This window comes from Martes martes, assembly GCF_963455335.1.
Source record: "Martes martes genome assembly, chromosome: 5".
Classification (NCBI taxonomy): Eukaryota; Metazoa; Chordata; class Mammalia; order Carnivora; family Mustelidae; genus Martes; species Martes martes.
The window spans coordinates 137,022,719-137,048,321 of record NC_137892.1 but is presented as its reverse complement, the minus strand read 5'-3'; the positions used below and the strand labels follow the sequence as shown (position 1 = coordinate 137,048,321).

The 25,603-nt window shown below is 32.6% G+C and overlaps 1 protein-coding gene across 1 annotated transcript in view; it reads left to right on the top strand.

Annotated features, from left to right (window-relative positions):
- Positions 1 to 25,603, top strand: part of NIPBL (NIPBL cohesin loading factor) — a 202,560-nt gene that overhangs the window by 138,268 nt on the left and 38,689 nt on the right. Inside the window, exons 12-31 of the mRNA XM_080803351.1 lie at positions 94 to 291; positions 542 to 613; positions 702 to 791; positions 2,642 to 2,745; positions 5,605 to 5,691; positions 8,790 to 9,021; positions 9,818 to 9,969; positions 10,528 to 10,608; positions 11,301 to 11,401; positions 12,801 to 12,939; positions 14,837 to 14,919; positions 15,498 to 15,630; positions 16,485 to 16,628; positions 19,055 to 19,144; positions 20,252 to 20,466; positions 20,576 to 20,678; positions 21,286 to 21,384; positions 21,486 to 21,632; positions 24,172 to 24,306; positions 25,139 to 25,237. Coding sequence (XP_080659477.1) covers positions 94 to 291; positions 542 to 613; positions 702 to 791; positions 2,642 to 2,745; positions 5,605 to 5,691; positions 8,790 to 9,021; positions 9,818 to 9,969; positions 10,528 to 10,608; positions 11,301 to 11,401; positions 12,801 to 12,939; positions 14,837 to 14,919; positions 15,498 to 15,630; positions 16,485 to 16,628; positions 19,055 to 19,144; positions 20,252 to 20,466; positions 20,576 to 20,678; positions 21,286 to 21,384; positions 21,486 to 21,632; positions 24,172 to 24,306; positions 25,139 to 25,237 — 2,504 coding nt within the window. The remainder of the gene's footprint in view (positions 1 to 93; positions 292 to 541; positions 614 to 701; positions 792 to 2,641; positions 2,746 to 5,604; positions 5,692 to 8,789; positions 9,022 to 9,817; positions 9,970 to 10,527; positions 10,609 to 11,300; positions 11,402 to 12,800; positions 12,940 to 14,836; positions 14,920 to 15,497; positions 15,631 to 16,484; positions 16,629 to 19,054; positions 19,145 to 20,251; positions 20,467 to 20,575; positions 20,679 to 21,285; positions 21,385 to 21,485; positions 21,633 to 24,171; positions 24,307 to 25,138; positions 25,238 to 25,603) is intronic.

The following is a 25,603-nucleotide window of genomic DNA, read 5'->3' as shown; positions in this document are numbered from 1 at the left end:
ATTTTCCTTCCCCTCATGTGGTTCATTTGTGAAGTACAAGTTTTAGGTCTTTTTAAATGAGGTAAATTATTTGTCATGGGGATTTGCTTCTAGCCTCTAGGAAACGACATAAAAAAGATGATGATAAAGCTTGGGAATATGAAGAGCGTGACAGAAGAAGCTCTGGGGATCATAGGAGAAGTGGCCACTCTCATGAAGGAAGAAGGAGTTCGGGTGGTGGTCGTTACCGAAACCGAAGCCCATCAGATTCTGACATGGAAGATTACTCTCCTCCTCCCAGCCTTAGTGAGGGTAATTCATCAGTGTCAACGGATTTCTTACATAAGCTGCTTTAAATTTAGGTCTTTAACTTTGAAGAATATTTGATACCTTTTTATGAGTTAATTAACAACTCCTAATTGTTAAGACAGAAATACATATTTAGTTTGGAATGGTAGTGGTTATTGTTTAAGAATTTAAAGTTCTGGAGGAAACTAGAAGCAAAAATAGAAATATTTTAAATTGTCATTCCTGTATTTCAATATTTCTTTGTTTATTTTAGTTGCTAGAAAAATGAAGAAAAAAGAAAAACAGAAGAAGAGGAAAGCTTATGAGCCAAAACTAACACCTGAAGGTAACATTTTAGTTTGTCTTTGTTCGTAGTCTTCAACTTCAGTTTTCTACATGTAATGTGATAAGTTTTTATTTTTTCTTTCTTATAGAAATGATGGATTCTTCAACTTTTAAAAGATTCACAGCCTCAATAGAAAATATTTTGGATAATTTAGAAGATATGGATTTTACTGCATTTGGTAAAATCATTTTAAGATATATTTATTTACCTCTAAATATAATGTCCGCTTTAAATATATTTATTTACCTATGTGTCTATGTTTCTGCCAGTTCTCTAGTGCATATAGAGGCATTGTCTGTGCTCTGAAGAAACTTAAAATCTAGTTGTAGAGTCAAGTGTAGTCTATGCTTTTTTGTTTTAAAGATTATTTATTTATTTATTTATTTGAGAGAGAGAGAGAGAAAGAGAGACAGACTCCCCACTGAGCAGGGAGCCTAATGTGGGACTCGATCCCAGGACCCTGGGATCTTGACCTCAACCAATGGCAGGTGCTTAATTCACTGAGCCATCCAGGCTCCCCTCAGGTATAGTCTGTATTATCAAGAAATTGAAAACTTTAGTGTAATAATCAAGTATTATTGATACTGTCTTTGGAATCCTGAGAATGTAGCTACCAAAGTAGGTGATAATAATTTATTTTATTTTATTAACATATAATGTATTATTTGTTTCAGGGGTACAGGTCTGTGAATGATCAGTCTTACACAATTCACAGCACTCACCATAGCACATACCCTCCCCAGTGTATGATAGTAATAAAAGAAACCTTTTTTAGATGAGACACAAGTAGGTGCTAGATAAGGAGAGTACTAATATGAACAAGGATGCAGAAATAGGAACCCATTCATCTGCTCATTTATTCTTATAGCCAATGTTTATTGAGTACTTACTCTTTGTCAGCAATATTTTAAGTGCTAGAGATGCAAAGATAAATACCCTAGCCACTGGCTTTAAGTAATACAGAATCTAATATGGAAAACAAAACCAATTAGAATATAGTAGGATTAATATATCCATATATTCCTTTTATAATATTATGTAAAGATCATAGCTTTAAATAAAGAAATGTAACACCGCTTACAGTATTTAGAACTACTCAACAATTCCATGCCACCTATAGCTGGTATAAACACTAGTGCCCAATTTATACAAAAGCCATATAATATACAATGATTCTTATAGGAATCCACCTATTTGAAAATGCCTTAAAAGGTATATTACCCTTTATATTATATTAACCTTTATTTTAAAAGTATTTGTTTTGTGAAAGTTACTTGCCTAAGTATCATTAATACGTGTCTCCATTATTTGGCATACCAGTTGTGTGCTGAGAAACCGTCTTCCATATCATCTAAGGTCCCAACAGGAGGACAGATGGCATTCTCAAATTAGGATAATTTGAGGAGGACTTACTTACAAAGAGACCAGTTACAGAGTTGGGGACAGAATAGTACCAGAATCTAGGGTTAACAGCCATGGAATTATTACCGTCCCTACTCCAAAAGGAACAAGGGTAAAGATAAGTTACCAGAACTCAATTCTGTAGGGAAAATAATGTCATAGACTTCCTTGGAAAAAAAAGCAGTAACCTTTTGGTCAGAGGACATGGGCAGCCTGAGACCTTACAAGGAAGGAATCAGAGATATAAATACCCTGACCTCACTCTCCTCTTTGATCTTCTGACAGGGCACCCACTAGTTGAACCCAAACAGAAGCTAGAGGGGTTAGGAGACTGTTGATGTAGTCCATACAGGTCAGCCTTCTAGGGCAGAGAGCTTGGCTAAGAAGGGTCAACAGTATATCTAAAGTAATGAAGATAAGAGATCTAACTCCTCCCATCTTCATCAGACTCCCATTTTAATCCTTGTCCTTTCATTCAGGGTTTCCTTGAGGTTTACATAGGCCTCTTAGGTTATTATTTGTTTAGTTTGTTTGTATTTGTTTGTGTGTCCCTAGATTTTATTAAAAAATTAAGCTTACTGTTTTAAGCTATTTATTGTACCTAAACTATTCGGTTTGGTTTTTCAGGTGATGATGATGAAATTCCTCAGGAACTTCTTTTAGGAAAACATCAGCTTAATGAACTCGGCAGTGAATCTGCTAAAATTAAAGCAATGGGTATAATGGATAAGGTATCTCACTAAAGAAAAATTTTTATATTTACTATGTACGGTCTAATGTTTGAAATTAAAGTTTTCAAGGTAAATTACAAAGATTGCATAAATAATAATGAAAACAATTCATGGTTGCCTTCTTAGAGTCTAAATTAATTATTTTTTTTTTTTAAAAACAAGACTCAAGTATTCTGTAAATTATTCTAAAGAAAATCATATCCCATTGAAAGTGGCATGGGCCTGGATTTTTTTTTTTCACCATTTTTATTTTTCATTGTCTCAGGTATTTATATTATTTAAATGTAGAAATACACTAAAAAAATTTTTTGGCATTTGCTTTAGTCCTTGAGAGTGGTGAAAGTAAAGCTACAGTCTCAACACATTAATTGTAATAAATACATAGCCTCATTACTGTAGGCTTTATAATAATTTTTGTGAGTTGACTTTCTTGTGAGCTCTCTGTTGCTGAATAGTCTTATTCTATTCTAATGGAATAGCAGAGTATTTTTTCATTGATAATGACTTCTAATAATAGTGACAGCATCAAGGGATGGCTTCCTATAATCTTTATGATCCACCATTTACTCCCTAAACTACTGCGTGATTGCTGTGCAAATACAGTTTCAAGATGAATCCTCCCTCCTCTTCTAAGCAGGGCAGGCTCTCTGTTGTATAGAATTATCTACTCTAAGTCTCCTAATTTCCTGTTCTATAATATGGAGGTAATGTGTTGTTCTTCAAGAATAAGTAGAATAATGAATATAAGATTATTTACCTATAGTGTATTCTAAACATTTCTAAACTTATTTCATTTATTCAATTTTATAATTTTAAAGTAGACTAGAAAATATTTTGATGTTTTTACCAAGTTAAAACATATTTTTTGTTTTTATGTTGCCTGTATTCTAAATAATAAATGTGCTGTGAGATTTGATTTTTTATTGAGATATAATTGACATATATTAATTTCATGTTTATCACATAACCAGTTGATATTTGTATAGATAGCAAAATGATCACAACAGTAAATCTAGTTAACATCCATTATCACACATGATTATAATTTTTTTTTCTGTGATGAGAACTTTTAAGTTCTACTCTCTTAGGAACTTTCAGATATGCAGGATAGTTTTAACTATAGTCACCATGCTATACATTACATCCTGAGGATTTATTTAACTTGTAACAGGAAATTTGTACCTTTTGACCATCTTCACCTACATTAGCCGTTATCTCCAACCCCTGTGGCAACCACCCATCTGTTCTCTGTGTCTGTGTGTTTGGTTGGTTGTTTTTTTGATAGTGGTTTTAGACTACACATGTAAGTGAGGTTATCTGGCGTTTGTCTTTGTCTTTGACTTATTACACTTAGCATAATGCCCTCAAGGACTAATCATGTTGTCACAAATGGCAAGATTTCCTTTTTTTATGGCAAGATATTTCATTGACATTGTGTGTGTGTGTGTGTGTGTGTGTGTGTGTGTGTGTGTGTGTGTAGATATATATATATGCACACACACATTGTACTTTCTTTGTCCATTCATCCATCAGTGGATACTTTGGATGCTTTCATGTCTTGGCTATTGTAAATAATCATGCAGTGAACATGGGGATGCATATATCTTTTTAAGTTAGTGTTTTCTTTTCCTTCAGATATATTCCCAGAAGTGGAATTAATAGATCTTATGGTGGTTCTATTTTTAGCTTTTTGAGGACCCTCCATACTGTTTTCCATAATGGGGGCACCATTTTACATTCTTACCAACAGTGCACAAAGGTTTCCATGAATTTGATTTTTAAAGCCAGTTGTATCACATTGTTAACCAATAATTAATGTGCTGTTAGTTCACAGTGGTATGCAGTGAGGGATATATTGATTTATTTTTTAGGTAGGAAAATGGCATCAATTTTCTGAAGTGACACTGCAAGTCCTAGCTTTTATTTCATAAATTCCATAATTGCATATAGCTAAAATGATTTCATTTTCATAAGGTGAATTTGCTGAATATTTTCAAAGTATGGAAAGTTTAGCTAAAGTCTGAGTGTTTTAATCTGTTATGAAATTATCTAAAGTAGCATTTGGTGGAACATGTTTCTGTACTCCGGCAAAATGATCAAAATGTACTTAATGTCAGTTACTGTATTGATCCTTCCATTTGACTCTTCTGGCTGATTTGATTGAGAGTCCTAGTTGCATGCTAGGAGTCTAAAAGGAGACCTGTTCAATCAGAAGAATATGAATAACAGTTGCCTCCTAACAGAACCTTTAAATCGGCTACTAATTTTTTAGATAGAGAAAGCGTCCTTTCTAAGAAATGAAATAGGAGATTTTTTTAAAATAAGAAAGATTTCTTCTGGAAAAAAGAAGTGTTACTTTACACTTGTAACTTTTATCATTTACGGTTTTATGCTTTATTCATAATACCACGTTGAATTTTAAGACACCTGCTGAATAACACTAGAGTGTGGAAACCATATTATAATTAAATCAACAGATGAAAACTTAAGACTGTGTGTGTGTGTGTGTGTATGTTCATATTTGTGTTCAGTATCACTGCCACAAGTACAGGCAGCCAGGCATCAGAACAGAATAAATCTTGACTAGCTATATGGTAAGAGTTTAGTTAATAGTGTGCATATTTGCCCATTCTGTGATTACTTTTCTGTCTTTCAGAAACAAGTGATTAATTCTACATAATTCAGGTTTAAGTAGAGTCTGGGAGAATTTTCTTTCCCACTCTTTAAGCAGGTGGTAATTTTGTATGTTCCATAGCCCAAAAGTGATAATTGTACATGTTTCTTGACTAATTTATCACTTTTACCAATGATTGATTTTTGAAAATAATATATATATGTATATATATGTTGCTATTTTAGCTTTCTACTGACAAAACTGTGAAAGTCCTAAATATCTTGGAGAAGAATATTCAAGATGGGTCAAAGCTTTCCACTTTGTTAAATCATGTAAGTACAAGATCTGTATTGTTAATTTTACCTTTACTATGGTTAAGATACAACTCTTTTTCAAAAGAACTCTGATTTATAGAGGAAATCTCAAATTTCATTTATTTGAGCTCGTTACATTCATTAGCAATGCTACTAAATTATATTTTAAGTAATTCAAAATTACATTGTTGATTCACAGCTTTGACGTAAACAGACAACAGATGTAAATTCATTTCACTTTACAGGACTGTTCTTTAATTTTACATTATGCTCTTCCTTGTGTATGATTGTATTTAAAAAAAAATTTTTTTTAAAGATTTTATTTATTTATTTGAGAGAGAATGAGTGAGAGAGAGCATGAGAGAGGAGAAGGTCAGAGGGAGAAGCAGACTCCCCAAGGAGCTGGGAGCCCGATGCGGGACTCGATCCTGGAAGTCCAGGATCATGACCTGAGCCGAAGGCAGTTGCGCAACCAACTGAGCCACCCAGGCGCCCTAAAATATTTTTTCACTTATGAAATGATAGTAATTCTTTTTCTTGACCTTCCTGGAGAATTAAATAGAAACCTTATACTGCTTTCCTAATGTATCCTAAAACAGTAATCCTTACATACCTTTTTTATTTTTTTAAGGTTTTATTTATTTATTTATTTGTGAGAGAGAGAGAGAGAGAGAGAGAGAGAGCACACATGAATGGAACGGAGGGGTAGAGAGAGAGGGAGAAGGAGACTCCTGCCAAGTAGTGAGCCTACCTTGGGGCTTGATCCCAGGACGCTAAGATCATGACCTGAGCAGAAGGCAGACGCTTAACTAGTTGAGCCACCCAAGCACCCTTGTACCATTTTTATACCTAGTTTAAATTGTCATTGAAAGGATTAAATAAATTAATTCATGTAAAGTGCTTAACAATGTCTCCACATATTAAGGTTTCAATAAACGTTAACAGCAACTGTTAATATATTTGAGTACCTTTATGTCAAACAGCAACATAATGTAATGGTTTATAAACTGATAAAAGTAAATTGCCTGGAATCTACCTTCTTAGAATTGTAGCAGACTTTCAAAATCACATGTATATTCAAATTGATCTTGATAGCTCTACCATTATTGAATTCAAACATTAATATGTATAGGCATTTAATATGAGGTAAGAATTTGGGAAAATATTAAGTTACTGAATTTTCCTTATTGCATAAAATTTCCAAAACACAAACTCAAAAAGTTCCATATTCTCATCTAGCAATAACCACTATTAACACTTTTGATATATGTATTTCCATTATCATATTTGCATATATATATTTAGTATATCCACTGGATCTTATGAGAGAAATGTTCTTGAGTTTGCCCAAGCCACAGGATTGCTAAGTGATCTACGTGGAATAAGAAATGTAGAAAAATAAACTCAGATGGTATTTCTGTGGTTTCTTAAATATGTCTATATTTTTCCAATGCCCTTTTTAAATTAGTTCTTGAATCGGAAACAAAGGGCTTAGAGAAACCCATAGTGGCAGTCTGCTACATCCTTAGTCTACAAATTTTATTTGAAAGACTTGACAAGAAATTGTAATAGATCTCAAGAATCTAGAGTTCTGGAGAGCTGGCTGACTCAGCCTTAATGAAATTATTCTAATTCCTGAAGGCGTAGCATTATTTAATGTTTCTTTCATTCAATGACTCTTTCATACAGCAATTTTAATATTAAAGAAAAGCTACTTTATCTTATTTTTTTGAATAGGTATGCAAGCAGTAAAATGGAAGAAAGCTTAGAGAGTTAGGAAAAAAGTAATAGAGTTCGTAGGCATTAGTGCCCTTCTCTGCTTTACATATATCGTGCTTTTATTTACTTAATTTCCCGGTGTATATGCTTCGCAGAACATGCATTTGAAAGTATTCCTAGAGTATAATGTTATTATTTCCTGGGGTGCCTGGGTGGCTCAGTGGGTTAAGCCTCTGCCTTGGGCTCAGGTCATGATCTTGGGGTCCTGGGATCAAGCCCCGCATCAGGCTCTCTGCTTAGTGGGGAGCCTGCTTCTCCCTCTCTCTCTCTTTGCCTACTTGTGATCTCTGTCAAGTAAATAAATGGAATCTTTAAAAAAAAAAAAAAAAGTTACTATTTCCTAAGTAAACATGTGAGAGGATTTTCATTCTCAAAAAATTAAAAGCATGCCTTCTGGGTGCCTGGATGGCTCAGTCAGTTAAGCATCTGCCTTCCACTCAGGTCATGACCCCAGGTCCTGAGATCAAGTCCCACATTGAGCTCCCTGCTCAGGACTTCTCGCTGTACCCCTCCCCCTGCTCATGCTCACTTGCTCTCTCTCGCTCTCTCTCAAATAAATAAATAAAATCTTTAAAAATAAAAATAAAAAAGTAAAAGCATTCCTTCCCATTTGTAATGTAAGTTGCCAGTGTATAAATTAAGATGCAATCTTCTGTCAGTTGTCAAATTATCCATTTTAGAAAATAAATTATGTTTTCAGTAGTCTGCATGATAACTACTTTTTAACCTCTGTTTCAAAAATACTGTTTCTGAAAAACAAATATGGGAATGATTGAGTCAATAACATTTTACTACTTTTTTTTTTTAACATTTTACTACTTTTAAATGCAGCTCTGCCATTCGTCATTTAAATTTTTACTTTGTTCTCAACAACAGGCAGAATTTGCAAAGTTTTGACTATAGTGTTCATACTCCAAGCATAAAATTATTTATATACAATTATAGTTGTTAGCTAGAATCTTAGGTTTGGATAAAGTACATTGAAGATACTATAATTTTGTTATTGGAGTGTCATCTAGTGGTGAAATTATATTATGTTTGAAAACTTTGGAAGAAGAATCTTAAAGTAGCATCAGTATTTGTACTTCATTCCTGATGTTCATGAACATCCAAGAACAAGCATCAGAATACCTGGCTGGCTCAGTCAGTAGAGCACATGACTGTTGATCTCAGGCTCATGAGTTCAAGCACCACATTGGGTATAGAGCTTACTTAAAAAGAAAAAAAGTACATACATTAAAACATTTACCATGAACATCGAACATATCATAATTTCTTAATATTTTAACCTATAAATGTGTTTATTTCCATTTCATTAACAATGTGCTGTTTTATAGAATAACGATACTGAAGATGAAGAAAGATTATGGAGAGACCTTATTATGGAGAGAGTTACAAAATCAGCAGATGCTTGTCTTACAACTATCAACATTATGACATCCCCTAACATGCCAAAAGCTGTATATATTGAGGATGTAATTGAAAGAGTTATACAATACACTAAATTTCATTTGCAGAATACTCTTTATCCTCAGTATGATCCTGTTTACAGATTAGATCCTCATGGAGGTTAGTTTGTCTTTTTATATTAAAAGTTTTGAGTATTATGTCAAAATTACCTGTTAAATAATTTTCTTATGTTGGGTCAGAATGCAGTAACTTAAAATGGCACAAAAATTACTAGATCATATAGATGGTAATAAATACTGATTTTTGATTTGACTAGAGTATGGAACTTTTAGTTAATCCAGTACTTGTTCAGGTATAATTTCTTTAGCAAATATTTACATATAATGGAAGTAATTTCTACTGGCCAGGGAAAATCCCATATAATTTTAGCTTCTGGTTCTCTTTATCACTTCACCCTAATTTTATGCAGAATATTAGTTATTTACAAAGTGGATTGATCAAGATGTTTAATCTTTCCCTTATTTATTATCTTTATAAATAAATGAACTGTGAAATAGTTAATGTGTGCATTTAATGAGAGGGGGACATACTTGGTTTATAAATAATCTATAGTTAATTATTGTTTAATAATTGCAAGTTAATTTAAAGGGAAGTATAATCTTACTCTTCCTGCACCAATGAGAAAAAAATAGAAATAAAGATACATATTTTATAAGAATTTAGCCTCTGGAATGTGCCATAGATTATCTGTTACAAGAATGATTACTTGCTATCTAAATATTCCTAGAGAATAATTTTCTGTTTTAATAAATAACCAGCTTTATTTGCCAGGTTATATTTTTATGTAGCACCCATCCCCCTCCAAAAAATGTGTTCTCTTAATTCAGAATACTGTTTTATTACTGTTTGTTAAAAGTTGATAAATTACTTGTTTGAAATTTTTCTTTCATTTTAGGAGGCTTGTTAAGTTCAAAGGCAAAACGGGCTAAATGTTCTACCCATAAGCAGAGAGTAATAGTAATGCTTTATAATAAAGTTTGTGACATTGTTAGCAGCTTATCAGAATTGCTAGAGATACAGCTTCTTACAGACACAACAATTCTTCAGGTAAGTTTTTCCTTTTTAAGCATTTTGTTATATTTCTAGACCAAACTATGTAAGAATAGAGAGGCTAGGTGAGTTCAGCATAACCTTGCTCACTCAATAATAATGCCAGCATGATGTTAATTTTTTCCATTCGGAAGATATATATAAAATGAAATACAAGTCCAGGGAAGTTTTAAAAAGAAACATTGAGGATAAAAGGTGAATGTAGTATAAACTCTAAACTCTTAAGTTCTTTGAAAGGTAAATGATTACTTCCTTTGAAATATGTCATAATATTTTCATCCAGAGTAGCAAAATGTATTTTTTTAATTGTGACATTTATCAACTCAAAATATGGAGATCAAAGGAATGGTGGTTATGAAAAGAAAGTATGTACTAATGTGCTTGAGGGTGAGAGGAGCAGAGAAAGAACCAGATCAATACTAATGATTAATGAGGGGAAAGAAAATGCCCTCTCAGTTTCTTCCAGTAAGTTTATGAATATTTTGGAATTTTGTTAAGGTAGAATGTTACTGAAATCAACTAGAGATGTATACTGATTACTTTTTATGTGTGCAGGTATCATCAATGGGAATTACACCATTTTTCGTGGAAAATGTCAGTGAACTACAATTATGTGCCATTAAGTTAGTCACTGCAGTAAGTATAAAGTCATACTTTTAGTTACCCCACCAGAAAAATAATATTGATATTTAATTCAAATTTGTAAAAATTAATGAAGATTGAAGTTTTCCATAGATTTATTTTAGCATAAGGACTATTTTTTGTGTGCCTTCTATTTTAAATTCTTCTAAATTTTTATTTTATTCAATATAGTATATTAATAGTTTCAGAGGTAGAGTTCAGTGATTCATCAGTCTTATATGACATCACATGCCTCCTTAATGTCCATCATCACCCAGTTACACCATCCCTCCACCTTCCTCCCCTCCAGCAACCGTTAGTTTGTTTCCTACAATAAAGAGTCTCTTATGGTTTGTCTCCCTCTCTGATTTTGCCTGGTTTTATTTTTTCCCCTCTAAATTTTAAAAAAATAGTTAATAATTCCTTAATATCTATAATTAAATCAGAATTATTTAAAATCATGTAAGTTTTGTCTTTCCATCTCCAAGATAGTATAATCCTCTAACTAAAACTAGTATATGCTAATTCTACAAGAATGTTATAATTAAGGATGGAAAAGTAGTGTAAATTAAGTTTATTGTTATTGAAGATGTTGAAAACATTTTCATTGTAAATGACAGATAGTATTTTTTATCGTGTGATAACAATATTTTTGTTTTCAAATAATTATAATAAACTAAATTTGAGATCTTATGATTACTAAACAGGTATTCTCAAGATATGAAAAACATAGGCAATTAATTTTAGAAGAAATTTTTACTTCACTTGCAAGATTACCAACCAGCAAGAGGAGTTTGAGGAACTTCAGGTAACTAATTATAGCAAAGGCTAATAAGTACAATGACGAATTACATTATGTTGTAGTCCTTATAAATTTATTCCTAATCATCTGTGATTTTCATTTTAGTGATCAAATAAAAGAGAGGCAATTCGGTCAGAGCAGCATGAAGAATAGCTTAGATATGTGAAAAAGCAGTGCATATTTGGGGGACTTAAAGAAGTTCATTGATTCTCATGTGTAAAGCTCTATGACAGGGTTTTTCAGTCATGATGCTATTGACATTTCGGGCAGTTAATACTTTGTTGTGAAAGGCTGTTCTGTACCTGGTAAGATGCTTAGCAGCATCCCTGACCTATAACTTCTAGATGATAAGAGAACCACCCACCCACCCCCTTCAGTTGTGACAACCAGAATTTTCACCAGACACTGGCAGATATCCCCTGAGGGGCAAAATCATCCCTGATTAAGCCATGATAGGAAATATAGCTTGAAAAAGTCAAAGGCAGTTCAAGTGTTTTATAAGCCATACTAAGGAACTTGGACTTAATCCTTTATACAGTAGGAAGTCATTAAATAGTATTTTTAAAAGCTGGAAGATTACTCTGGCAGCAATATGGAGAATAGACATGGAGATTAAATGTTCTTAAGTCACTAAGCACAGGGTAACTAAGAAATGTTATTCACTGCTGTAGTCAGCAGTGGATTATTGTCTTTGTTGTCATAGGGAATCATCATCATTATCATAACTATTATAATTTCCTGAGTGATTAAATGTGTTGACCTGGCCTATAGAACCCTATGTGCCAGGTATTTGGATTGTTTTGAAGGCTGTCTTATGTAAAGTAGTTGTTCTTACCTTAATTTTTTGGGCTAATTATATATAGTCTATTAAACCAGAAGAAAAGCTATGAGCATATACAAGAATTCTTACACCTTTATAGTATCTTTAGACTTAAATATATAAGTTTGTTTTTTTATGTTCTGTGCCACTGCCCGCACACCCTAGCACAAACAATCAAGAGCTGACTGTGTAGCAGATTTTAATAAGAAAATAAGTACCAGAATGTTTGGGCATTTGGAAATCTTGAAGACTTTTCTCATTTTAAAAATCACTTTGAGAAGTATTTGATATTTTTCATGTATAAATCTTGGCAGTGCATAAAGAGTATAGAAATTTGTGTTAAATGTGTATTAAATATTGCATTTTCCTTTGACTATTTTAATTATCTAAATATATATAGATATTGAATTGGTACTTTTTCTAATTTAATAAAAATAATTAGATTTAAAGACACTATTACAAGCACTAAAAATAATGTCTAGAAATATTAGTAAAGCATCCTGAAATTTTCAAATGATGGATGACATGTAGAGTGAAATTCTCTTCATTCTTTGTATGATTTAAGTATTTTCTTCTCCATTAAAGGTTAAATAGTAGTGATATGGATGGAGAGCCTATGTATATTCAGATGGTTACAGCCCTGGTTTTACAACTAATTCAGTGTGTGGTACACTTACCATCATCAGAGAAGGACTCTAATTCAGAAGAGGACTCAAATAAAAAAGTAAGGAATCTTTTATAACTTTGTACTTTTATAGGAAGAAGCACCTGAATTCTCTGCCATTCTTATAAACCTGAAGTTCTTTTTTTTTTTTTTTAAGATTTTATTTATTTATTTGACAGACAGAGATCACAAGTAGGCAGAGAGGCAGGCAGAGAGAGAGGAGGAAGCAGGCTCCTTGCTGAGCAGAGAGCCCGATGTGGGGCTCGATCCCAGGACCCTAGGATCATGACCTGAGCCGAAGGCAGAGGCTTTAACCCACTGAGCCACCCAGGCGCCCCAAACCTGAAGTTCTTAATTAGAGCTTTATGGCTGGTCTTTAGGATCCTTGTAGAGCACTAGACTAATTTTTAAGAAACATGAGTTCTGGCACTGACTACTTTGTCTGCCACTCACGAGACATATGGATCTTTTAACCCGAGTTTGTTTCTTCAGGTATAAAATGAGAATGATAATAGCTAACAGGCTTTTCATTCCAACCACTAAGTCTGAAGTTAGATAGTCATTGTGCAAGTGAATATTATTATATATAATATCTGTACTGCTACATAATATATAATTGCAATATAGTTAATATAATTCTCATGCAGAAGATGAATTTATACTTCATCATTGAGTAACTGTAGCTAAGATTTGCTTTTGGTTTTGTAGCTTTTACCCATCAAAGCTTACAGTTTTTCCAGGTTCTTATAGTACTATAAAAGGTTAAAAAGAAACAGGGATGATTTTGTTTCTTTTGTTATTTTCAGAATTTTGCATATGCATATAATTAAGTAAGTAAATAAGTGAAAAATGCCTATCAAAAAAGTTGAGGTCGCTCTCCCAATCTGGTTGTTTTCTTTCCAATCTTTCCTTCCTTGTCTTTGGTGACAGGTATCATGAGAATATTTCTGTCCCTCCATTTATTTATTTATTTAGTTAGTTCTCTGCATATAATTTTTTAAACTTACATAAATGATATAGTGACATTATAGCTGTTTTTTTTAGTCAACATTGTTTTTAATACATAATAACTAATAACAGATTCTCGTGACTTGGGCTAAACATATACAACTGTATCACAATTTAAGAGTTTCTCTGGGTATACTTAGAAGTAGAATATTAAATCATAGTGAAGATGTATTTTTTTACAAGTATTTTCAACTTTACTAGAACTTGTCAGTTTACTCAGAAAAGTAGTACTCTAGCTTAGTTTATTTAGATTTTTGCCTAGTCTAGTCAGTCTGCAATGATACCATGTAATTTTGCATTTTCCTGGTAACTAGTGAGCTTTTTCATGTATTTTCCACCTTTGGGTTTCCAAAACTTTGAATTGACTGTATATCTTAATCTTGAAATTTCCCATGAAGGAATTGAGTTTTGCTTTGTATTGTATTGCAGCATTTCCTAAACTTTGAACTTGAAATGCCTTTTTCTAAATTCTTTTTGTATTTTCAATCAATTTCTTCTTCTGACCTAGATCAGTAAGAGATTATTGATACTGCATTTGCTAATCACATTTGTTACTCTTTTATATTTTAATAAACTAAAATGAACTGTATTTAGTTTTTATAAAGTATTGAAACGTGTTTACCAATTGTAGCTTCTGTCTGTATATATAAAAGAATAGTTTAAGCTTCTTTTTTTAGGAAGGAAAGAGGGGTAGAGGTAGTGGGAGGGAGAAAGAGAAACTTATACAGGCTCCATGTCCATAGCAGGGCTCAGTCTCATGACCCCGAGATCAAGATTTGAGTTGAATTCAAGAGTCAATGCTTAACCATCTGAGCCACCCAGATCCCCATAAGCTTCTTACTGTTTAAATGTATTGCCCCTATTCAGTAATAACATGATAGAAGCAACTGAACAGACTTATGTTTTAATTATTTCTTGTATCTATGTAAATTCATTTTTCTCAATCTAGGTTGACCAAGATGTTGTCATTACCAACTCTTACGAAACAGCCATGAGAACAGCCCAAAACTTCCTTTCCATCTTCCTTAAAAAGTGAGCAAAACTAACATAATCTGATTTTTATTTCCCCAGCATAGAAAATAAGTTTATTTATTTTAGGTAAATGGTTAATCCAATTTCCTGCCATAACCTGAACCTTGAATATGTCACTGTGGTCCTTGGTCTCCTGATCTTTAAAATGAGGCATTTGAAATATTAAAACCTTCTTGGGAACTTACATATTTGTTTGACTCCACAAGTTAAAGTACTGGATTGAGATTCTTTAGTTTTTATAAAGTAAATTTTGGGGAATTCTAATTGAATAGGAAAATTTGTAGAGAGAAGTTTAGTAGGCCTTCATAAGAATTTGTGGTAATTTCAGAGAAAGAGATTTTTTAAAATGTGTACTTGCTGGAAGGTAATGTTTATACGAGGCAATAAATGAATTCGCTAGCAGGGGGAAGAGTTAAATTTGAGAAATAGATTCATTTTATGCCATATTATATTTAATGTACTCTCTTATACCTTGTTATTACATATGGGGAAAAGAAAACTTGGTTAACAAAATTGCAGTCATATTGGTGGACATGTCACCTAAATTCACAGCCTTTTCACTATTTATTTTCAAACAGATGTGGTAGTAAGCAAGGTGAAGAAGATTACAGACCACTATTTGAAAATTTTGTTCAAGACCTTCTTTCAACAGTCAATAAGCCTGAATGGCCAGCTGCTGAACTACTCCTTAGTTTGTTAGGGAGATTGTTGGTAAGAGTATAGCATTTAAAGATTATTAGATTACTAGAAGACAACATAATGAGGATGTACTCTGATTCACAGATGATGAATTCTTTAAAAATGTGTAAGGAAATATGACCATTGCATCTTTATTTTTGCATGTGCATAACTGTACACAGTGTTGTCAGTACTTTGTAGAAAACTTTGAAATCTTGTGATTTTGGTGCCTTCATTTCATTACATGAGATAGCAGTGCTTTAACGACTTTTTTCTTCTGTTTAGAAGTGCTATATTGTTAGTTAAAAGCTTCTCAACACTGAGTCATAAGTTATTGCCATAAACTTATTTCAAAGCATGAAACTGATTAATATGAACACTTTGTCATCATTAAGAGTATTTCTAAAAACATGACACTTCTAGTTCTCATGTAATATAATAGGAAAATGCAAAGAAATATTATGATGTCTCTTTTTATTTTTAATGTATATTTAAACTTGTGCAGTGCAAATTGTTACAAAGTTTTGGGGACCTTACATTCTGTGAACCAGAAAATGTATTAATACTATTCTGAAACCAAGATAACGTTTCATAGGCATTAGAATTCCAGCATAAGAAATTCTTACTTAGTAATACCCTATTTTCATAAGTAAGTAAGTTGAGCCTGCATTTAGAGAAAATGACTATGTTTGGGGGAGGATTAGTCTATACTTTTTTTAATGAAAATGTTCAGATTCCAGAAACTCTCAAAAGGCAGTCACTTATGAAACAATATCACAAGAAAAAAAGTTTACATATCAGATAATACAACATAGATTTGGAATTTTTATGATAAATTGCTATTAAAAATTTATAAATTGATTAAATAAAATTATTTTTATGTTTAGGTCCATCAATTCAGTAACAAGTCAACAGAGATGGCTTTAAGAGTGGCATCTCTTGATTACCTTGGAACTGTTGCTGCACGATTAAGGAAAGATGCTGTTACAAGCAAAATGGATCAGGGGTCTATAGAACGAATATTAAAACAGGTATTGAGATAAAAGATTAAAATTATGGAGATAAATATTAGTTAAGTACTTCTTTAGGTATTCTTATATTAGTGTTATATTGCATTTTATAGATTCAAAGGAAGATCTAACATTTACTTTGTTTCTGCAAACTGCTCCTATGAATGTATGATGCTGTTTTCTATTTCGTTTTACTAAGTTTTATTTAAATCTTTAGTTTACTAAGATGATGATTTAACATTCCCAATCAAGTCATTTTATACCTTTGAATTTTGATCATTTTTTTATATTGGGGAAAGGTGAGGAGGACTTCCTTTCATTTTATTAGATAGTTACAGCATGTCTGGCAGAAAAAGTGTTTTATTGCTTCCCTTTTTTTAAGTGTGGGTGAGGTGGTAGTAATGCTGAAAGTTACTTAAGAACATCGTAGGTAAATGACCTCTAATCCTACCATAGACAACTTTTTTTTCATTTTCTTTCTTTTTTTTTTTTTAACATTCATAGCCTTATTTATTCTAACCATTAGAAATGCCTCTTATATTTTTTAGTATACTTTGTATTTTGAAATAATTTATATTCATAATATAATAATTTATATATTAAACTTAGAAAAAGAGGAATAGTACAAAGAGTTCCCAGAAAACTTTCACCCAAATCCCTTAACTGTTGATAATTTATAACGTTTGCTTTATCTTTGCACAACATTTACATGCATGCATAATATACATGCATGCCTATCTGTGTGTTCATTTTTTTTCTGAACTATGTGAGCAAGCTTAATGCCTTCATTACCCTTGAATTTCAAAGTATGATTCCCTGGACAAGAAACACTAATATTAATATCACCTAGGAACTTGCTGGAAACGCACATTCTCAGGACTCTCCTGCTGAATTGGAAATTCCTGTGGGTGGAGCCCAGCATTGTTTTTTGCTAGACCCTCCAGGTGATTCTAATGAATACTAAAGTTTGAGAACCAGTGCTTAGTATATATTTTCTATGAACAAGAACTCTTGCTTAAATATCCCAGTACACTTCTCAAAAGCAGGAAATTACCATTAATACAATACTCCCATCTAATATAATGTTGCCATTCCTGTTCTATTTCATAGGTTTTAATTTGTTGCTATCATTATTTTAATGCTCAGATTGTCCTAGATGTAACCAGTGAGAGCCGGTTGTAGCTGGCTTTTGTATCTTTTTGATACATTCCCATCTTTCTTTGAGAACTTTGTGGCACAAGATGTTTCAGGATCCTCCATCCTCTTTTACTTTCCTTGCCTCAGCCCTGGAATCTGCCATTTCACCAATTGCTACTGGATCTTTTTATTTGAGAATGGTAATTGAGAAACCAAGATCTAGGTGCCAGGTTTCAGTATTTCTTAGAGTAGGCCTAGGACTTCTTTGTTATACATGACCGTGTAGGTTTTACACAGTAAAACTTGAGGGGAGGAGTCATTTGTAAATATTTTTTTGGTTCTTGACATACCTCTACCTTGCTTTTAGACATTTACAGTGTCCTAATTTATAGTGCTATGATGAATTTCTCCATGTATCCATTTCGCCACATTCTTACAACATGGTTTATTCTGATCTTTGTTTTTCTACTTAGAGATATCCTAAATCATATTGGCATTTTGTGTAGTAAAGCTAGAATATAAGCTGTAGGCATGAATGTCAGCTCGCAGTTTCTGGCTGTGTAATGTTCTTGACAAGACCTAAAGATTCAGTATCTTTCTGTTCCTAGATGAAGTGAACACCCCACCTACTATATATTTAATATCCTACATGAAATAAAGTACTGTTTTGTATTATAAAAGAAAGTATTTCTCTTCCAGAATGTTTTTAAATATCCCAAAGACACCTATAACACCTGGTAAGACAGATAATAACAGTTTCCATTTTTAAAATTTTTATTTATTGTCTGATAGAGAGGGAGAGTGCACAAGCAAGGGGAACAACAGGCAGAGGGAGAAGCAGACTCCCTGCTGAGCAGGGATCCGCTTGCGGAACTCAATTCGAGGACCTTGGGATCATGACCTGAGCTGAAGGCAGATGCTTAAACAACTGAGCCAACCAGGCATCCCAACAGTTTCCATTTTTAGATTAAAAGTTTGAAATTGCCTCTTCTTTTCCATACAGAAAACCAGTGCTAGGACCTTCTTATCTTGGAATACTTAACATACTGTTCTGATAATTTTTATGCCTACTACCTGCACCTCCTTCAAATAAAGATGACACATAGTTCATGAAAATAAAGGCCGGTCTGTTACCAATTAATAATGTTTTTCAAAAATAGCATTGTTTTTTCCTTTAAGTTGCTATACTTATATTTTCAGTTCTTATTGTTTATCAGGTTTTTTTCCACTCAGATTTGTGTCTACAACTAGATGAATTATTAAAGTATACTAATAATATCTTTTTTGTTCTTACTTGGTTTATTCTGTAGGTTTCAGGAGGAGAAGATGAAATACAACAACTGCAGAAAGCATTGCTTGATTACTTGGATGAAAACACTGAGACTGATCCTTCACTAGTGGTAGGTATCTTTTCTTCCTTTTTTGGAAATAACACATCAAATTCAACTTGGGTCTGAAAGAAAATTGGGAAGTGTCCTGAAAAGGAGAGTTATTGGGAATACTGATTTTTGAAACAAAAGGATACTTGATGATCTTAAAAAAAAAGAATGATTATAAGTTGATTTGTCTTATATGAAATTCTGGTACAGGCATTATATTACACTAAAATGGTGTGATGACATGGGAAATAGACATCTTTTTATGGTTACCTTTGAGACTGAGCTAGATCATTGCTTCTCACGGTGGACGTGGCCCAGGTTGTGCTTGAGGTGATCTATTAGCATATGAAAAGAAGGTATTAGAATTCCATGTGTTTGTTTATATTTAAATATAATCCTTAATTATATTTTTATGTATATTATATATCCAAATTATTAGTATAATAGGTTCATGTATAAAATTTATAAACTCTATTAGGAAACAGTGTGCATGTATTCGGATACTTTCTTAAATTTTTTGCTGATGGGATATGCAGCCTAAAGAGATAACTAAGCTTTTCAGCCAACTACTGCTGGTTTTCGGTCTGCATTGAAAGAAACAGATTATAGGTGTGCCTCAGTGTTAAAATATTTTGGTAATAACTGGCTGTATATTTCTTGAAGAAGTAAGGTGGTATTTTGAAAGTAACTAGGGTTTTTACCTTTAGCCTTATATATATTATATATATTATATCCTATATCCTTATATATATTATATCCTATTGTTCTAAACTTTCCCTGGTGACCTGTCATCTAATTTTACTGGCCTATGAGTGATACTGTCCTTTGTTAGGTAATTGATAGTAGTAGTCTAGATTTAATACAACTATGTTTATCAAATTATCTTTTGACATCATTAATATAAGTGCTAAGACAAAGTAAAATAGTAAGCTTTATATCATTCGATAGTCAAACCTTCTAGCTTTCTTAAAATCTCTTTTTATCTGCTGGAGGTTGCTTTGAAGTACACCTTAATATTTATTCCTGATAGTAAGCACTTTATCAATAGATTGGAAATTTTATTACTAATTTCATTTTGAAATTTTGTTAATTTCATCAACCTCAAGTTTTAATCTATTTTCTCTTCAGTTTTCTCGCAAATTCTACATAGCCCAGTGGTTCCGTGACACAACTCTGGAAACAGAAAAAGCAATGAAATCACAAAAAGATGAAGAATCGTCTGAAGGAACACATCATGCGAAGGAAGTTGAGACAACTGGTCAAATCATGCATCGAGCTGAAAACCGGAAAAAGTTTCTAAGAAGCATTATCAAAACCACGCCTTCTCAGTTCAGCACATTAAAGTAAGATCCAGAGAAAAAGCATTTTACATTTTTAGTCAGTTATGTCTCTGATATCTATTTATCTACTTTGCAAAAAATTAAATGAAAATTTAATGACTTTTTGTTGTAGGATGAACTCTGATACTGTGGACTATGATGATGCTTGTTTGATTGTTCGATACTTGGCCTCTATGAGGCCGTTTTTCCAGAGCTTTGATATTTATTTGACACAGGTAAACTGGACCAGAATTTCTTATGCAATGATACTGATTTTTCTGATTATGGATATTTGTGGGGTAGTTTATGTGTTCACCGTTGGGAACAGATATTTTAAAAGATTATGAAAGTAGCATTTGTTTATGTGTTCCATATATGTTAAAGGTCTTTTTTTTTTGCATGCTTTTTACATATTGATTGTTGTTTTACAGAGAAATGGGTATATAGCTATATGAATATACATATTGTATAGGTAGAATGATGTTATAAAAACATTCAATTACCAAATTATTACTTAAATGATACTAAATATCCTGAATGAGTTACTCATAGCAAGGTTTTAGTAAGGCTATGAGTCCTTGCAAATGAAGCATAGCAATAAAAAACAGGTGTAATTGAGAATGCCAGGATAAAAGAAGGACCCTAAAGTATAGAATGCCTCACTTACTGTGCTGACCTTCAAGTTAAAACTTTGGATCAGTAAGATAACATCTTTTATTCATATAAAAGTTAAAGGGATGTAAATACAATATTTATTTTCATTTATTTTGCATGTTTTCATGCTATTTTTTGTTAAATGTTACATGTTCTAAAATTTTGAAAATATCAATGTTTGCTTGGCAGATCCTTCGAGTTCTTGGTGAAAATGCAATTGCCGTTCGAACAAAAGCAATGAAGTGTTTATCTGAGGTTGTTGCTGTAGACCCCAGTATTCTAGCAAGGGTAAAGAAGAGTACAAATGATTCTTCTTATTTGCGTACTGCATTCAAGTAAAAGTATTAGCTCTACTTAGTATAAATTATATTTTCTTCATTTTCCTTTAGCTTGATATGCAACGAGGAGTTCATGGACGATTAATGGATAATTCCACTAGTGTTCGAGAAGCAGCAGTAGAATTATTAGGTCGATTTGTTCTTTGTCGACCTCAGCTTGCTGAGCAGTATTATGATATGCTGATTGAAAGAATATTGGTATGTTTGTTTTGTCATTTTTATTATGATTCATAGTACCTATGATTTCTAGTATCACATTTTTTAATTGTTAAACTAGAAAAGTTAGAAAAGTAGATCTCAATCATATATTTATATTGCCTAATCTCTGTACTATAGCAACTTTCTAAAGGGGGACATGTTTCTTCCACCCCCCCACCCTTCCCCCAAGAAAACCTGTCAGTGTCTATTTTACATAGCCACCCTAAAGACAGTTTAAACCAGATTAAATATTAAAAGCTATGGTTTGTGACCCTATAGTGCTGATGAGTCAGTGAGTTTGAAGGTAGGGGAAGTTAATAGGTACTCCTGGTGCCAAGAACTGAATCCGGAAAGGGGTGGCTGGACAGCAGAGTACTGGGCAAATTCTAATCTCCAGACTCCCAGATTTAGAAAGCGGAAAAAAGGTCCTCCATTCCTACCTTACCTTGAGCTGAGAGCTAAGAGTCCTAATGATTGGACAGAGTGCCAACAAGGGCAGGAGACACAGATTTCAGGCCCACTCATCCCCAGACCCAAACAAAGAACTGAAGAAGAACATGTTTACTGCTTGATACAGTAAAATAAATCATTGTCGAAAATTGGACTCCTTTTTTCAGTTACTACTGCCTTTTAATGGTGCAAGTTTTCAGTAAGTAAATGATAGGAACTACAATGGCATAAATATTTTGGGCAGGAATCTAGAATAAATTTGTATGTATGTATATAAACAGGAGGAACTATTTCATTGAGAGGTAAGTGCAGAATTTTGGTACCTGACCATATTTTTGGATCCTTTGTATATATCTGCTTGTTTCCTTAAAGCTGGATTATGACAAGTTTTAGATAAAATGAAACGAGAAAGCCATTTGAATCTTAAGAACAGACTTAAGAAATGCTATCCTAAGATCGTCTTTTCTTGTATGTCATGGAATTCTCTGGCTCTGAAGCCTTTTCTTGGAAAATTAAAGGAAACAGGAAACATTGGCATTACAGAATATCTGTGGAATTTCCACATCACCCACTGCAGGCATACTGACTTCTGTTAACTCAACAGAAGTGTATCAGGCACAGGATTGGGTATTCCCCACAGTGGTAAGAGTTTATCTACCTTTAGTTTGCTATCAGAATATTATGTGACTGGGAGTTCAAGATAATTTCAGCTTCCGCTAGCATAAAATCTTGATTGAAACAAAGAATTTAAGGAAAGAGTGGAAGAAATTTTTTCCTTTTAGTGAATTAGTCTTTTCAAGAATGAAAGGCAGGGACGCCTGGGTGGCTCAGTTGGTTAAGCGGCTGCCTTCGGCTCAGGTCATGATCCCAGGGTCCTGGGATCGAGTCCCACATCGGGCTCCTTGCTCAGCAGGGAGCCTGCTTCTCCCTCTGCCTCTGCCTGCCTCTCTGTCTGCCTGCGTTCACTCTCTCTGACAAATAAATAAATAAAATCTTTAAAAACAAAACAAAACAAAACAAAAAAAAAAGAATGAAAGGCACAATCAATAAGATTCTCAAAGCTAATGAACTGACAGCACCTACCCAAGTAGTATATCCTAAAATATTTTCATGGTTGTCAGACTGCATAAAGGAAATAATTTTGTACATTAAGTGTCCAATGCTTTTTATTTCTTTTTAAAACTCTTTAATTATGAAAATTTGTGAACTTAAGAGTAATAGTGCAGTAAACACTCAAGTATCTAGCACCATATTTCATCTATATTTTTTGCTAAATTAGTTTAAATTAAATAAAACATTTTTCTACTTCTGTGGATACTTCAGCCTACCTGTCCAAAAAAAATGTGGATACTGCTCTTATAAACAAAAACTACTGTCTCATCCAACCAAATTAATAGTCTGTAAATATCATCTAATAACCAGTTTATATTCACATTCTCCAATAGTCCTAAAAACTGGTGGAAAAAATTTATTTTCTAGCTTTTTTTTTTTTTAACAGAATCCAGTCAAAGAGCATACTTTGCATTTGGTGATCATGTTTTAAAATTTAGAGTATTCTCTTTTTATACATTGCCCCCATGACAGTGACTCATTTAAAAAGACCAGGGTCAGTCTTGTTATTTCCTCATGGTTTTATTTAATTTGTTCTTTTGTTTCTTGTATTTCTTATCAACTATAAGATGATAGGGACAGTGGTTCAATTGAATTTAGGTTTAACACTTCTGTTAAAAATAGTTCATATGAAAAAAAAAATACTTCATATGCTGTTTAAGTGTCACTATTCTATAAGCTTCATGTTTATTATTCCACTTAATTTTGGTGAGCTTATGTTCTAGTCTTGTGTTCAGTGCTATTTAATATTTTTTTTATGTCTTGGATTTCATATTTTAAAAGTAAAACAATATAATAACCTGTATTTATAGTAACGTTAATAAGAAAGCAGAGAGAGAGGAAATATATAGACCATCTTTATCATGTTAGTAGTCAATAGACTGCCTGATAGTGTTTATTTTTTAATTTTATTTTATCACATTTCATACATCGAGCATCTTGATTTTTCTGATATTTAAAAATACTTTTCTGTTCTTAGGATACTGGTATCAGTGTCAGGAAAAGGGTAATAAAGATTCTAAGAGACATCTGTATTGAACAGCCAACATTTCCAAAAATTACGGAAATGTGTGTAAAAATGATTCGCAGAGTCAATGATGAAGAGGGCATTAAGGTAAGATGAAATGGTGACTACTTTAAGATTTTTTCATTTGTGTTTTAAGTAAGTGTTCATTATATCTAAACTTTGTTGATATATATGTAAAATATGACTTATAAAACCTTTATAGGCGAATCAACATTTTTAGATTATAAATTCAAAAAAGACATACTTTCTTACGTCTTTATTTCTAGATCTTATGTTAATAAAATCTGATCTTTCCCAATCAATAGAATTATAATATTTAATGTGATCATAGTGATTACATTATATGCAGAAGTTTGTTATCAAATTAATTTTCAAATGTTATGTATTTGGTTTTCTAAGTTAAGAAATACTTCTTTGAAAGTTCAATCTTATTCATTAATTTATTTGTATATTATTGTCCCCTGTATTTGTTCTTGTGTTTGTTTTTAACAACTTTTCCCCAAAAGTAGTAAAAATATTTTTTAGTTTGATCAAAAACATTTGAGTGTATACTATTCAGATTTCGTAGGCTAGGCATAATATCACCTATTTAAAATTTTTACCATTTGTAAAAGATTATAAATTTAAGAAATTAATTGATGAGTGTTTCTAAACTGAGAAATTCTTGCCAAAAATTCCTGGTAGTTTATGTTTTGATTAGTTACTTATAGCTTTGGGACAGGTTTTTTTGTTTGTTTGTTTTGTTTTAATAAATTCTTTTCACACTACGGGGCTTGAACTCATGACCCAGAGATCAAGAGTTGTATGCTGTACTGACTAAGCCAGCCAGGTGCCCCAACTTTGGGTTTTAATAAGAATTTGGGATTGATAATTTTGCCATTTGTTTTAGTTGTGTAGTTTGAAATTTTCTTTCTTCTAGAAATTAGTAAATGAAACATTCCAAAAACTCTGGTTTACTCCAACTCCGCACAATGACAAAGAAGCAATGACAAGGAAAATTTTAAACATCACTGATGTGGTAAGGACTGGAACAAAGGTGTGGTCCCTGTGGTTGCAAACCTAGTTTAGGCCTACCCTCTCTTATGAAGAGAGAGACAATGATGAGATATTTGGTTAATCTTGACATTTAATACTATGGTTGACCCTTTAGCTGCACAGGTCCACTTATACATGGATTTATTTCAGTAAATACAATATAGTACTATAAGTTGTATTTTCTGTTCCTTAGGATTTTTTTTACTACTATTTTCTCTCTTCTAGCTTACTCCATAACTGTAAGAGTATGGTATATGATACATATATCATACAACATATGTGTTAATCAACTGTTTATGTTATTGATAAGGCTTCTGATCAGCAGTAGGCTATTAAAAGTTAAGTTTTG